This window comes from Mugil cephalus, chromosome 1 (genome assembly GCF_022458985.1).
Source record: "Mugil cephalus isolate CIBA_MC_2020 chromosome 1, CIBA_Mcephalus_1.1, whole genome shotgun sequence".
Classification (NCBI taxonomy): Eukaryota; Metazoa; Chordata; class Actinopteri; order Mugiliformes; family Mugilidae; genus Mugil; species Mugil cephalus.
In genome coordinates, this window is record NC_061770.1 from 27,222,644 (window position 1) to 27,238,875 (window position 16,232).

At 45.7% G+C, this 16,232-nt stretch overlaps 1 protein-coding gene across 3 annotated transcripts; it reads left to right on the forward strand.

Annotated features, from left to right (window-relative positions):
* Positions 1 to 465: 465 nt before the first annotated feature.
* ccdc120a (coiled-coil domain containing 120a) lies at positions 466 to 15,157 on the forward strand. Of its 3 annotated transcripts, none has more exons than XM_047586581.1 (11): positions 466 to 825; positions 7,125 to 7,234; positions 7,334 to 7,466; positions 7,552 to 7,679; positions 7,850 to 7,945; positions 8,835 to 8,976; positions 9,623 to 9,679; positions 9,951 to 10,050; positions 10,135 to 10,898; positions 11,425 to 11,680; positions 12,231 to 15,157. In XM_047586581.1, exons 2-11 carry the CDS (start codon positions 7,187 to 7,189, stop codon positions 12,334 to 12,336), a joined length of 1,830 nt encoding a protein of 609 aa, XP_047442537.1. In that variant the 5' UTR covers positions 466 to 825; positions 7,125 to 7,186; the 3' UTR covers positions 12,337 to 15,157. The 3 variants fall into 3 exon arrangements, with proteins under 3 accessions (XP_047442537.1, XP_047442546.1, XP_047442528.1); XM_047586590.1 differs by lacking the exon at positions 466 to 825 and adding an exon at positions 3,761 to 3,990 and having other exon boundaries at positions 7,088 to 7,234; XM_047586572.1 differs by lacking the exon at positions 466 to 825 and adding an exon at positions 3,761 to 3,990.
* The last annotated feature ends 1,075 nt before the right edge of the window (positions 15,158 to 16,232 follow it).

The following is a 16,232-nucleotide window of genomic DNA, read 5'->3' on the forward strand; positions in this document are numbered from 1 at the left end:
AACGTACATTTATCAGGTTGTTGTCCAGACAAAACATTCAGCTCAGTCTGAATTATTTACAACTTAACTGAACGGATCATTTAAAAAGATTAAAACGTCTTAAAACCTGCTTTATTTTCATCATCTTTCATCTTCAACCTTGGTGATAATTTTCTATTGTTGTTGCACATTCAAATGATATAAATGACTCATGTCTCTTTATATTTTTATTTAAAGGCAAAAATAAAACCGAACTGAAAGAATGATCAGTATTTTTATTTGTTCTAAAATAAGAACGAATAAAACGATAAACACTTCAGTTTAAATAACATAATTGTTATTTAGTGTCATAATTAAAGATGAATTATTTAAAACGGATCCAGAACTAATCTGAAACTCTTTGTCGTCTCGTGTTTCGCTCGTTTATTTGCGTCAAAGAGAAGATTTTAAACAGAATTCATTCAGAATTCATTAAATCTGAAAACCTGCGCATGGGGTGAGGGCGTGTGCGTGCTCGTGCCCGCGGCGTGCTGCTGGCGTCGTGAGCGCGCCTCGTGCTGCAGATGATGGGGCTCCAGACGCTGCCACCGTATCGATGAGCAGGGATGATCTGCAGGTCATCGATCAGGTCATCGATCAGGTCATCGATCCGATCATCGACCCCACATGATCGATCCGATCGACGCCCCTCGCCGAGCCGATCACATCCATTGATCCCGGAGCCGAGCGACTGCACGAGGCGACAGTCGGTATCACCGTCGATCAGATCATCGATCAGCTGATGTGAGGCGCGAGGGGCAGCGGGAGACAATCAACTGGAGGAGGAGCCGCCGCAGGTGAATCCAGGTAGGAGACCCGAGGAGGAGGCACCAGGGTCCGGCCAGAAACCAGAAGATTTAAGAGAGCATCCGTCTGCAGCTGGTCCTGGTCCTGGTCCTGGTCCTGGTCCTGGTCACTGCTGCTGTTGTTGTTGTTGTTGTTGTTATTGTTGTTGTTGTGGCTCTGGTGACCCACCCATCACACGTGCTGCTGCGCGTGCGCGTCACTCTCTGCACCCACCTGATTAATTATTAATTTAACAATTAATTGTTAAATTAAAGATTCATTAATTAAGTGCAGGAGTTTTATTGTTTCAGTTCCGGTGTCAGAGTGTGAGTCCTTGTTTTCATTACTCGTTTAATCCTGTTCAGACCTGGTTTCAGGCCGAAGGTTCTGGTTCTGGTTCTGGGTGGATGCATGGATGTCAATGGAGGGTCCTCACAAAGCTAGAAACACCGGTGTGTCCGGTTTATCCTGCAGAGGGCAGTGATACGACCGGTACCATCTACGCTGAGCGGAGAACCAGAGAAGAAGAAACGGATAAAAGTTTATGTTCGTCCTCAAAGTTCTGTTTCTCTTTTCTCTGTTTTTTATTGAAGATGGAACTTAACTTTGCGTTAATGGCGGGAATTGTGCGATTAATCGCGATGTTTAATCTCTCGACAGAAACATTTTCAGATTCTTTTATTGGATTTCCGTGGACGTTGCTAGTTAGAAAACAAAACACAAACTGGGTTTAATCTTCTTCTTCTTCTTCTTCTTCTTCTTCTTCTTCTTCTGTGAAATAAATCTCTGTAGCCGATGTTAACCTCTGTTCTCCGTGCGCCCCCTGGTGGAGACGGTTTTAATTCTTATTTTACGGATTCAGTCTCGACGCAGAGACAAATATTCTAGAGGATGAGGGAATAAACATGTTAAATCTGATGAATTTAGATTTTCATCTAAATCCTGATCCTCCACGTGACATCACTCTGGCTCTCGGCCAATGAGAAGGTCAGGATTCATGAGTCAGTGATGTCATGTTCTTTATGTTTTTTTGTTTTTATGTTTATTGACTATTTAGGTTTTTATTTATGGAGAGTAGCATTAGCATTAGCAGCTAGCTGTGGACTCGCTCAGTGACGTCCTGTTTCCTGTCTGGTTACCATGGAGAACGTGTAGAGGTGGTAACCGACCCGTCCTTTCATAAACATCCAAAAATACTTCAGCTGATCGTGCTACGTTAGAGAGATGTTGGTATTTTTTGTCCTGGTCCTGGTTCTGGTCCTGGTCCTGGTCCTGGTCCTGGTCCTGGTCCCGGTTCTGGTCAAACTCATCTGCGTCTGATGAACTCTGAGCAGGTCCATGTGTTTTAGTTTATTCTGGATCAGTGCTGGACGGTGTCGCGCTCTCAGATGTCCCCTGGAAACAGTGCCAGCCTGGAACCAATGAGAGGAACAAGCTTCTTTATTTATTTTTTTTTATCATTTCTTTGTTTTTTCTTTGCTCTTGACGGAGGCCTCAGGTCTGAGGAGCGCCGGTTTACCAGAGTTTGTCCTGAAGGCATCACTGACCAACACCCAGGGCTAGAGGATGCTGCCTCGGTGCCTTTGAGCCAAACACACACCACTCTGCACCTACTGGTGTTAACGTGTGTGTCTGTGTGTGTTACTGTGTGTGTCTGTGTGTGTTAACGCGTGTCTGTGTGTGTGCAGGATGAATGTAGGTCAGCTGATTCTCTGCACAGCAACAATGCAGAAAATCCCAACTGTGAATACTTGCATCTGATTGGCTGAGAGCTCCAGCCAGGCAGCCAATAACCTTTCACCCCTGCTCAGGTCCTCACAGAGACACAAGGACAGGTGGATGTGCGTGTTTAAATTCATTTAAGATTAATTAAATTAATATATCCATTTTTTATTTTTTTTGACACTAATTCTCATTAACAACCTGCTTTGGTTTAAACTGAAGCTCACACACAGAACAGAGAGCATCATGGGAAATGAGTCTCAGTTTGTCACATTTAGTTCTTCATTTATGAAATTAGTTATTTTAAAGAAGGAAGAAAGAAAGAAAGAAAGAAAGAAAGAAAGAAAGAAAGAAGAGATGAAAAGCATTGAAGAAATAGGGAAAGAGTAATTTCTCTCTGTTTAAGTATTTTAGCTAACATCTAGCATGCTAACAGGTAGCATGCTAGATGCATGCTATGCTATGAGTCCTGGAGCTTCCAGTGTGTTTTATTTCCCAGAGTTCTTTGCTGCCGTCCTGTTGAGCTGCTGAATGAAGCTGAATATGAAAGAGCTGAGTTCCTGTTGTCCTGCTAATGTCCTGCTAATGTCATGCTAATGTCCTGCTAATGTCCTGCTAATGTCCCGGTGAAGACGAGCAACTCTCCTTTGCCCATAAAAAAAGACTTTAAAGAATCCTGTTTTACTTTACTTATTTTCATGTTTTTTTTGTTTTTTTTTTTTTTTAAGCAGATTATTTTTATTTAAATCAAAACCTATTTATTCAGTTTCTATTTTGTTAATTTTTTGATTTGTTTTATTTAATTAAAACTGCCTGTATATGTGTCATTTCATTACACTAATCACTTTTATTTCTTTATCCTTTGTTTAATTTTTCTTTACATTTGTCTTTTCCTTCACAAATATGAATCTAAATACAAACATAAATTGTTTAATTGCGTTTAATTTAAATGCTATTCTACTAAGTTAAAGTCTGGTTGTTCTATTTTTAATTTACTTTATTTTTGCCTTTATCTTAATAAATATAAATATGAATAACTATGAATATAAATTAATCTAGATATAAATATAAATAGTTTCTGGTCTCCAGACTCTTTATTAACGTTTAATGTTATAATTCTACTAAGTCTGGTTGTTCTACTTTTACTTTATTTTATTTTTTAAAAATGCCAGAGACTTCCTGTAGTTTTATTCTGAAACGGCCGGGCGGAAGTGCAGGTGTGACGTCCAGGTAACTTGACAGCAGGGATCGAGTCAGAGTTGAACTGAAGCCGGGACGAGGAGCAGCGGCGGGACCGGTCCTGGTTTAAAGTCCATTAAACTCCATTTAAAGTTGGATTATAGTTCGACTCATGTTCGGTTAAATCCCGGTTAAATCCCGGTTAAATCCCGGTGCTGCTCGGGATGCGACCCTATGAGGACACAGCTGATGTCGGTGCGCAGGCAGCACGTTTCAGACTCTCAGGTATTTAAACGGATTCAGCTCAAACGGTTTGTTTGTTTGTTTGTTTGTTTGTTTGTTCGACGTCATCGTTTTTCCTGCTGACGTCACAGACCAGAGACTTAAACACATAAAGATAAAACGCTTGAAGAGGAAAATCAGTCCTTTTCATTTATTTATTTGTTTATTTACTCTGGATCAGATTGATCCTCCATTGGTTGTTGACCCGGATCAGGTTCTACCGGGACCCCTCTTGGCTCAGACCGGACTCTGGGTTCCGAGCCTCTGAGTCTGGAAGCTGTGATGAGATAATGTGGGACCGTTGGCTGCTCTGGAACCAGAACTGAACCAGAACTGATTCTGGACTGTGATCCTCTCAGAGGTCCGGTTCCTGGTCCCGGTGCATTGTGGGATACTCAGGTGCTGCCTTCAGGTACCTGGATGGTTCCTCTCAGTCTGAATGAAGTTCTCACGTCCTGGAGGTTGGTTGTTGTGAAGCGTTGATGCTAAGAGTGACGTAGCGTCTGCCTGAGACAGTGGGACACTGGGACACTAGGACACTGAGACACTGGGACACTAGGACACTGGGACACTGAGACACTGAGAGACTGAGAGACTGGGACACTGAGAGACTGAGACACTGGGACACTGGGACACTGGGACACTGAGACACTAGGACACTGAGACACTGAGACACTAGGACGTGAACGGACACAAACACATAATTTAATCACTGGTCAGAACGTCCTGGTCCTGGTTCTGGTTCTGGTTCTGGTTCATCCAACAGTTCTCAGTTTGTGTGTTTACATCTTATTTGTTGTTAATGTGTTGGACTCCAGGTCCGGGTGGATGGAGGACTCGCTCAGCAGCGCCACCATGTGGTCAGTAGAATACTGTATCAGCTGCTGTCTGATGGGTCTCTACCTCCCACTGGACCAGAACCAGGACCAGAACCAGGACCACATGGAGACATGATCCAGATCTAGAACCAGATGTTCTTCTGATGAGGTCAAACGTGTCCTGGGTCCTGATGCTGATGAGAGGGACAGAGACAGGGACAGAGACAGGGACAGGGACAGAGACAGGGACAGGGACAGGAGACAGGGACAGGGACCGAATTACTGCGTGAACCATTTTATTGTCCTGATGAGTGAAAGGAGACACTCGTGGTTCTAATGAGTCAAGAATCAGAATAAAAAGATAAAAAACGAAACCGAGACCCGTCCAGGCTCTGAGTTTGGATCGATGTTTGGGGGACGTGTGTTTGAATATATATTTAAAGAAATGATTTTATTTGCGACTTTCAGGAGAAAAAGATGAAATGATGAAGCTCTTCTTCGTGGTTACCGTGCGGTTATTTCACCTGGCGACTAGAAATACTGCGTCCTGATTGGCTGATAGGTTTCTGGTTCGAGAACTCGACTGGTTCCATCACGTGTCACTGTCTTTTATTTGTGTCACTAATGTCAGCGACGTTAATCACCGCTCAGCGTGATACATGTCGTCGTTTGCCTCCTTCTGTTTTGGGCCATTTCACCTTCGCTGTGACGCCACAACGTTGGAAAGGGTCTGAACCAGAACCTGGGCCCTGGACCCAACCTGGACCTGACCCTGTTCACTGGGTTTTTAGTTCATCCTTTCATCCTTTAAGGATCCGTCTCATTGGGGCCGATAGCAGCGACCGGCTACTGTAACACAACGAAACAGGGACTGTCCCCAGAAATCAGAGACGTCTCGTCCCCTCATTTACTGGAGGATTTTCTGACTCTCGTACTAAAGCTCCTGGTCGTAGTAAAGTGGAGTCAAATAAATGGACAGACTCCAGCTGTGGTAGTTCTGTTGTGTTTTCTCGTCTCGTCTTTTTTTTCTCTGAATGAACTCAGAGTGCAAACATTGCTGGTGTCTCTGTCCCCCCCCCCCCCAACCACTCTTTTCATAGACCTTTTCCTTCTTCCTGTTTCCTGTTGGGCTCCACTTCCTGTTCCCAGGGCTGTTTTCAGGGACACAATGTTCCCTCTGAGGGTAAAGCTGCTTCAGGACATTATTCATTTGGTTGTAAATACTCGTTAAGTTATTACTGATGTTCTGGAGTTAAATTAATACTATGAGGAGAACGTTGTGTTTCTGCAGGAATCCTGCAAATACAGCAGCAATGGACACGACACAGTTGGATGTAAAACATTTCTCTTACATTACATTTGTGTATTTTTATCAGTAAAATGAGCCAATATCACATATTAGTGAACCCTTGTTTCCGTTTCTGGACACACAAATAAAAAGCAACATATTTGTGTTTCCTGTGTTTGTTCGGGTTCTCGTTCTCTACTAGTTTTAGGTGATTTTTCACGAAGAAAAGGACATGAACCATAATCAGATCTGTATGTTGTACAGAATTTATTCAGTCAAAACAAAAGAAGGTGAACAGACGTGAGAAAGAGGAAGAAACGGTGGAGGACGCTGCAGTTGTTTTTCTTTTTCTGTATCAGCTGAAACATACAGGACTTTGTGTCACGTGACCATCCAGACATTCACCTCCACAGCAGCTGAAGAACTGATGTTAATCAGGTGTAATTCCATCCTCCAACCTGCAGGAGGCGCTCTAACCGCTGCTCTCAGCGCTGTAGTTTACGTCGTGTCAGACAGAGGGCAGTTCAAAGCCTGTGTTATGCAGACGATTGTCTGTGTTTTGTCTACAGACTGGCTGATAACGTGTGTGTTCCTGTTTTCATTCAATGTGGGGTCTGATGTCCATGAAATACAGACGTTACGGGGACATGTCAACCTTTGGGGACATGTGTCTTGTGTTTCTTCTCAGGAGTCTGAGTCCGTCTGTTTGAAAACAAACAGTTTAATCGTGAGATAACTTTAAAACCTGATTTCGACCTGATGACCAGAAAAACTGAAACTGAAAACAATGATGGATTTCCAGATTTCTTAAAGGACCAATGTCCTGGTTTTGTTCCTGTTTTCTGATTGGTCCTCACGCTGTCCTCCTCCTCCTCCTCCTCCTCCTCCTCCTCCTCCTCCTCCTTCTTCTTCTTCTTCTTCTTCTTCTTCTTCTTCTTCTTCTTCTTCTTCTTCTTTTTCTCCTCTTCTTCTTCTGCGTTTGTTCTCCTTTCAGGTTAGCAGCTCTAATGACAGTTTACCTCCCCCTGCAGGATAGTCTGGGAACTACAACCAGCAGCCGCTACCAGTCGGAGTCCAGGCTGTTGGATGTTTGATGGCCACAGGTGTGAACTACTGGAGCTTTTATGAACCTCACTACAAGGTGAGACCGACTGCTCCTCTGACCTGTGTGTTGTCTGCTGAGGTTTTTCGTTAGCTCAGCGTGCTAACAGCATGCTAACAGCTTTACCTGGACCCACAGGTGAGTGAGAGCGTGTGGGGAGGTGAACCCGAGTCGAGCAGTGAGGACGGAGGAGGAGGAGACGGAGGAGGAGGAGGGGTCACATGGGAAACACAGGCCATGGAGGTCAAAGGTCAACTCATCTCAGCACATGGTGAGAACAACAACAAGTAACAGCTGTTCAGGTGTGTGATACCTGTGTGTGATACCTGTGTGTGTGTGTGTGTGTGTGTGTGCAGACCCCCTCACCTGTCCGGACAGGAAGCAGAGCGAGCGAATGGCGGAGCTGCAGGAGAGAAGGCGGAGCCTGCAGGCGCTGCTGACCACGCGATTGGCTGAGCTGAGACGCATCTGTCTGCAGGAGGCGGTGAGCGACGTCATAACGAGACAACAAGCCCCTCCCACAAACTGCTCAGCAGCCGTTACCTAGACGACAGCGACGTTGTATAAAGATAGTAGTCTGCAGGGTAACGGAAGAAAAGTCAACTTTTAGACCAAAGATTGTCCTAATTTCCTTCCTGCGTTCTCATTGGTCAGGAGCTGACGGGGGCGGTGCCCAGCGACTTCCCCCTGGAGGCCGGAGAGAAGCCGCCCTGCGTTCGAAGGAGAGGAAACGGGAAGAGTCGAGTAGAGGTGAGTCTGTTCTCTGAAATCTCTGGTGTTTTTATTCCTTTTGTCACATTAAAATGCTTCTAATAAGATATTTAGCTTCTAATGGCACCAAAATGTAGAAGAAATCCAGCAGGTGTTGAAACTCCTACATCAATATTAATGTGTTCTCGTGTATTTCTGATTTTATTGTCACAGTCTGAATAAAATGATGCTGCTGTGTCGACTCTGGCAGAGACAGAACATTTTACTCTGTGACTGTTTAAGATAAAAAATAATGTTAAACAACTAAACATCTGAAAGGGACTAAAGTTAGCTAACGTTACCTTTAGCCTCTGTTAGCTACCTTTAGCTACTGTTAGCTACTGTTAGCTACCTTTAGCCTCTGTTAGCTACCTTTAGCCTCTGTTAGCTACCGTTAGCTACTGTTAGCTGCCGTTGGCTGAAGAAAAAACATCTAAAATTCCAAACTTTTAATCCCTTAGAGGACGAATCCGTCCGGCAGAGAACAGAGCAGGAAGGAAAAGGTTTGCTCTGTGTGCAATGTGCTATCTGCAGTAATAGTTTACATGTATGAATTAACTGTTTATTTCAAATGCATAAAACGTCCATAGAACACAATTTAAATACTGTACAGATTCAGTTCCTGATTTAATGACTAACGTCACCGTGACGTCCTGGAGACAGAAGACGCTACAAAAATATGTCTGAATTCTGCTAAATAGTGAGACAGTCGTCACTGCAAACAAACTAAATGAAATGCTGTCATTACGACACTAACGTTAATGGTCACTAGTCAGAGACGATGAGGGAACTGGACGTTACCAGGACTGAACTTTATTTCGTGACTGCAGCTTCACTTTCCCACCGCGTTCATCAGGGAGATCTGTCCTCTGTGTGTTTACGTGTCCAGGAGGAAGACGCTCAGCGATCGAAGCCCAAGAAAACTTTATTCAGCAGCGCTCTGAGGAAACACAGCGACCCTGAACACAACACGCACTCCCAGACACACACACACCACGGCAAGAGGACGGTCCACCGAGGCTGCCACACAGGTAACGCTGACCTTTAACCTGAGACCTGAGACCACAGGTAACACTGACCTTTAACCTTTAACCTTTACCCTGAAACCACAGGTAACACACTGACCTTTAACCTTTAACCTGAAACCACAGGTAACACTGACCTTTAACCTTTAACCTGAAACCACAGGTAACACTGACCTTTAACCTTTAACCTGAAACCACAGGTAACACTGACCTTTAACCTGAAACCACAGGTAACACTGACCTTTAACCTGAAACCACAGGTAACACTGACCTTTAACCTTTAACCTTTAACCTGAAACCACAGGTAACGCTGACCTTTAACCTTTACCCTGAAACCACAGGTAACACTGACCTTTAACCTTTAACCTGAAACCACAGGTAACACTGACCTTTAACCTTTAACCTGAAACCACAGGTAACACTGACCTTTAACCTTTAACCTTTACCCTGAAACCACAGGTAACACTGACCTTTAACCTTTAACCTGAGACCACAGGTAACACACTGACCTTTAACCTTTACCCTGAAACCACAGGTAACACTGACCTTTAACCTTTAACCTGAGACCACAGGTAACACTGACCTTTAACCTTTAACCTGAAACCACAGGTAACCCAGCGTCTTTCTGCATCCATCATGTTTGTGTTTGCAGACGACACAGTGAGGTCAGAGAGCAGCTCGACATCAGACTCAACAGGACACGACAACGGTAACGAAACAAATGAGCTAGAACAGAAACATGAGGTAGAAACAGTCTCTGAGGTTTTACCATTTAAACCAATTATAATGTCAAATTAAAAGGAAGTTGGGTTTGAAATAAAAACATGTTTTTAGTGGAAAAATGTGATTTTTTTTCATTTTTATGACCTTAATTTTCTTTTACAAGTATTTATGTGAGCTCTGGTCGGCTGGATGAGACCACAGTGAAACATCCGCATGTTTTATACCCAGATGTTCTATGAGTTTTTCTCTGTCGCCAGATGACGGAGCGGCTCAGTGTCGCCCCCCGCTGGTCACCGCTGGGTTTCCAGTGGAGGTTTTAAACCACAATAAAACCAGGAGGAACTCGTTCCACAGCCGGTAGGTTCAGCTAGCATGTCGCTAAGAGTTAGCTCAGTAACATTTAGCTGTCAGCTGACTGACGCCCAGCCCCATTGTTTCCAGGATTGAGCATCCCGATGTTTTCCAGACCCAGAAGCCCCTCCCCCCGCCCCCCTGCCATCCTCCCCCTCTCCCCCCTCGCTCCCAGGACTCCTCCTCCTCCTCCGGCCCGTCCGACTCCGGAGCGGGAGGGGAGGGGGGAACCAGGACTAGCGCTCGCTGTAGCAACAGCTCCAATGGCCTCCTGGACCGCATCGCCCCCCCGGAGGAGGAGGAGGTGGTGGTGGAGGCGCAGCATGGGGGGCTGTGGGTAAACAGAGGAACAAACGGAGGCGGAGCTCATTGGAGCTCGGAGGCGGGGGCGAGGGGTGGAGGAAGAGGAGGAGGAAGAGGAGGAAGGGGAGGGGGGGGGTACAGTGAGGTGCTGCTGGACTACGTGTGGGGCAAACAGCAGCAGACCAGCCGGCAGCCAATCACGTCGCAGCACCAGCTGCTCTACAACGGCTACTCCGCCCAGCAACAGCCAGAAGCCCCGCCCATCTACCGGGGTCACCACGGCGACCAGCTGCTCTACAACGGCTACTCCGCCCAGCAACAGCCAGAAGCCCCGCCCACCTACCGGGGTCACCACGGCGACCAGCGCCGAGTCACAGTGACTCGCACAAAGTCGTGCGGCCCGTTCCAGACCGACAACCCCCCCTCCACCACCATCCAACCGGACCCCCACCCCCACCTACTGCCCCCCCGGGCCCCGCAGCTGCCCCCCAATCAGGACTCCCAGCTGGAGGAGGCCACCAGGAGCCTCCACAAGGCCCTCGCCCTGGAAGGTAACCTCCACCTACACACTGGACCAGGGTCAAGCTGGACCGGGCTGGACCGGTTTCACTCAGTCCACCTTCACCTGGTCCTGTTGATATAAGGTCTTAAAGAAGAGTATCCAATCTTACAGAAAGACAAATGAAGGACCAGGCCATTCTCTAACATAACAAATAAAATAATGCAGTGTTTCTGGACCTTCCCCCCAGAAACACACACAACCCAAATATCTCAATAAAAAACGCCGACATTTCTAAAAACTGGAAAAGTTTAGTTTCAAATCAGACACATCCTCCCTTGTTTTCTACGAATAAATAATCGTTCATCCACAGAATCTGAAAGTTTCAGCACTTATTTGTGATCTTGCGTTTGTTCTTTTCTGCCATTACTCGTTGATGTTTGTTTTGTAGCTACGCTGCCTCGTTCGAGACAGTAGCTCCACCCAGTGTTAGGACGTTATATTACGTCAATGTTATGTTCAATGTTCTGTGATATTTGTAGACTTTGATACGAGCTCTGTTGGTGTGTGATTGACAGGTCTGAGGGACTGGTACCTGAGGAACACATTAGGCTCCTCCCACCAGAACCAAACCAACGGCAAGGTCACCACAGGGGCCAAGGCTAGAGGGAACGGAGGGGTCAAAGGTCAGGCCGCAGGAGGCGGAGCTCTGCAGCGCCGGCGGACGACTCATGGCGTCATCCAGCAGTCGACCTATCAGACGAAGACAAGTCATCATCACAAACAGACACTGCCGCACTCGGCCACGTTCCACGGGCAGCCACTGCTCAGCAGGTAGGAGTCAACCACAATACCCACAATGCACTGCTTCATAACCAGAATTCACCAACAGCTGGTCTTTCTCAGGTTAGTTTAGCTAAGCGTAGCTTAACTTTAGGTTTATCTTAGCTCACTTTAGTTTAGCTCAGTTTGGTGAAGCTTACATTAGCCTAGCATAGCTGAGTGTATCTTAGCTTAGCTTGGTTTGGTTCAACTTAGCTTAGCTTGGTTTGGTTCAGCTTAGCTTAGCTTAGTTTGGTTCAGCTTAGCTGGGCACAGTTTACCTTAGCTTAGCGTAGTTTACCTTAATTTAATTTACCTTGGTTTAGTGAAACTTACTTTGGCCTAGCATAGCTGAGTTTATCTTAGCTTAGCTTTGTTTGGTTCAGCTTAGCTTAGCTTATCTTCCTTTACTTTAGAATAGTGTAGTTTGGGTTAGTTCAGGCCTGTTTTAATGAACTCTGAAGATGAAGTGTTGAAGAACTGTAGTTAGAACCTGTTCGTCTGGAGGGATGAAGCATCTTTAACTATAAAAACGTTACTGGTGTGTTTTGTTTTGTTTCAGATCTGTGGATAGCTCGCTCTACCATGACTCCGCCCCTTCTCAGAAACAGGAAGTCAGTCTCAGAGAACCGTCGGTGGACCAGCCGTCTCCAGGGACCCTGGTCTGACTCAGGACCCTGGACGCCATCCCAGGCTGGCTTCCTGGGATCCGCTGCCTTCAGGTCGGCGTGTCCAGGTGACCAAATCAAACACATCCTGGTTCCTGGTGGTTCTCAGTGGTAACAAAGCAGAACCAAAACTTCACCTGAAGCCCTGAAGTCTGACGAATGGTTCTCTCCACACGGGTCTGTGCTGCTCTATCAGGGATTAACTGAAAGTCTTTGTCCACCAAAAACTCCAGGAACTTTAATATCCCAGGAGCTAATGCCAGGAACTTTCACGTGACTAACAGTTCCCGTGTTTCACAGCAACCAAAGCTGAACAGCTGACCTGTTCCTGGAAGTTCCTGGACCTTCAGAGAGTACGACAGCCTTAAACACTGGTCCAGAAACTCATCCAACAACTTTTAGGTTCAAGTTCTCACAGAATGACCATGCAGAACACGCAATTCAGAAAAGTTCTGGGGCACAAATACAGATGATATAGACGAGATGAAAAAGAGTCGTTTTATTACCATCAGCTTTGATTCCTCAGGTGTTTGTCTTTATTTCACCACCAGAACCTAAGTGATGTAACCCTCGTCTTTAGAGGCGGTTCGTTCTGTAACTTTTGTTCCTGATCACGGAAAGTTCCTGTCGGACCAGGAACTAAACTAAAATGGTGTGAGGAGCGATCAACAGACGATTTGTGTTTATTTTCTCTTCAGCCTGAAATCAGACTCTGCTCCGACAATCAGACGCTTTAACAAGAACGATGAAGATGAAGATGATGATGATGATGAAGATGATGATGATGAAGATGAAGATGATGATGATGATGATGCTTAAACCAGCTCAGTGCAGCCAACCAGCAGTTTTCTAAGGAGGAACTTTCCCCGTAGATCCCTCAGGTGAGTCCAGGCGTGAAGCTGCAGCAGATGAGGTTCTTCTCACCGTTTGGACTCGACGTCTCTGCACTAATCTGAAACCAGCTGAACTAAAAATAAAGTTAAAAAAAAAAAGATAAACCGGGAGCTGCAGTAAAACCTGAACCACATCCACAACACTGACGCTGAGGTTCTGGTTCTGATTTATGAACTCTGGAGATGATGAGATGGACCAAGGAGAACATGATGATTCCAGCTGCTTTTCTTTTTAATTGTTTATTTGTGAGTGTTGGTTTAAAATAATTGTGATGTCTTCAGACAGTCCAGAACCCAAAGACTCACTGGGCTGCTCCTCAGCGCCTGGACCCCCAGAGACCCGACCAGTAAGCCATGCCCTGCTGAGGGATCCAGGGTCTAGAGGCCTAGACCCACATCCAGATCCATGCTCAGACCCATTCCTGGGCCAAGGGCAGGTTCACGTCTGAGTCCAGGTCCACACCAATATCCAGCTCCATGTCATGCCCAGGTCCTGGTTCAGGTCCAGGTCCAGGTTGTGGTTTGGGTCGAGCCTGAAGCAATAAGAGGAGTTCTGAAGGACTAAAGGAACATTTGCAGCGACAATCAGACGAGTCACATGATATGAACATTTTATAAAGGGTGCAGGACTGAATCGTTTCTCTCAGTGTTACTGTTCAGGACGCAGCTCGTATTTATTCACCTGTCGACGTCCAGACGCCTCCGAGTAGTTTAGGTTCACGTTTGATCTTTGTGTTGTTTTAAATTCAGCTTCACAGAAACCGGTCTGACCTCCAGTAACCACCAGAATGAAGCCGCGGTCACATGACTCTCTTTTCGTGAATGCAAGCCCCACCCACTCCCAATTTCAAGCCACGCCCACTTCCAAGTACAAGCTCCGCGCACTTCCTTAACGACCACATAAGCCCCGCCCACATACGGAAACACCTCCTACTATTTACTGAAGAGCCAGTGTGGTCATGTGACTGCGGCCTCAGAAAGACTCCCAGCATGCACCTCTTCCCTTCACCTCCACACCAAAGCAAAACAAACATCAGGATAAAACAGAGACGTGGAAATAGGATCAGCTGCTGCTGCACTGCCACTTTATAGTACTACCAGTACATCATACTAGTACTAGTACTACCAGTACACCACACTAGTACTAGTACTACCAGTACACCACACTAGTACTAGTACTACCAGTACATCATACTAGTACTAGTACTACCAGTGCTCCTGTGGTAGTTCTGGTTCTGTGCAGTAGTCGGGTCCATTTCCATGTTTCCTAGTATTTTATAAAATGTTATTAAATTCAGTTCACTCATTTTAGAAAATCAGCTGCATCAGAACATCAGGTCCTGCTGCTCCAGTACCGGGTAGTACTGCGTAGTACTGGGTAGTACTGCATAGTACCGGGTAGTACTGTGTAGTACTGCGTAGTACCGGGTAGTACTGGGTAGTACTGCATAGTACCGGGTAGTACTGGGTAGTACTGGGTAGTACCGGGTAGTACCGGGTAGTACTGGGTAGTACCGGGTAGTACTGCGTAGTACCGCGTAGTACCGGGTAGTACTGCGTAGTACTGGGTAGTACTGCGTAGTACTGGGTAGTACTGCATAGTACCGGGTAGTACTGTGTAGTACTGCGTAGTACCGGGTAGTACTGGGTAGTACTGCATAGTACCGGGTAGTACCGGGTAGTACTGGGTAGTACTGGGTAGTACTGGGTAGTACCGGGTAGTACCGGGTAGTACCGGGTAGTACTGCGTAGTACTGGACTGTGGTCCAGCTGTGATGCGTTCAGGGGCACTGTGTACAGTCTGTATTTCCTGCTGTAAAATGTTTTCTATGAGTTGTTTGTACTTTTTCACTTCAAACCTTTCTGCTGTCTGGTGTTGGAGACGATGCTCGGTGTAAATAAACCCGTCCGGGTCCTTTTTAAATGAAGATTCCTCTTCATTCACTGTGTTTTCATGAAGCAGCTGATACAACGCACAGCGATGGCTGAGTTCTTAGCGAAGCTCCTGGAAATCAGAATCAGTAGTAAACACGACATGATGCACCATGTAAACATGTTAGTAGTACTATAAAAAAGAATGCACACACACACACACACACACACACACACACACACACACACACACACACACACACACACACACACACACACACACACACACACACACACACACACACACGTGCGCGCACACACACACACACACACATCATACAAACAGTTAAAATATACAATAATCTATGGAGGAGACGTGTTTAATCCATATTCATCCTGTTCATTTATTATTCACTATTAAACAGGAATCACGTATTTAAAAGCTACAAATGTGACGTCAGACGTTCATGAAAGTTAGTTTTCAGTCTGGAGACTCAACAACCGACCGAGAATAAAGCAGCAGGTACAGATGAGTTGGTGAAAACCTTTCATGTTTCCTGGTGGACGTCCAGATTTGTCCAGAGAGCTTCAGGTGTGAGACAGTAGCTTCTAAACGCTGCTGATCGTCCTCATGTTGGGACAGATCAGTCGTCCTCTGTTCACACGTTTTTATTTTGACGCTGAGTCGACCTGAGACCACGAGCCTGAACCAAGTAAATATGAGCCACGTCCTCCCGATCAGAAACAAAACAGCACAACATTTCATACGAAGCGTCCTCAGAGCGTCTCCTTCTTCCTCTAAATACAACACAGTCAAACACCAGGACAACACCAGGACAAACACCAGGACAAACACCAGGACAACACCAGGACAAACACCAGGACAAACACCAGGACGACCACCAGGACACCAGCAGGACGACCAGCAGGGAGCTGCAAACATTTCATTTCAAAGACTCATTAATCCAAAGCCGGTTTGACACTAAAGAAGCGTCTCAGAGTTTAAATGTGATGCTTCAGAGATGGAGAAAGAAGCTGTAACTAGTGTGTCCACATTTATAATCAGAGTAATGATGTAGAATAGTTTCTTCTTGGTAGATGTTTAATCAGTGAAGCCAAACTATATAATAT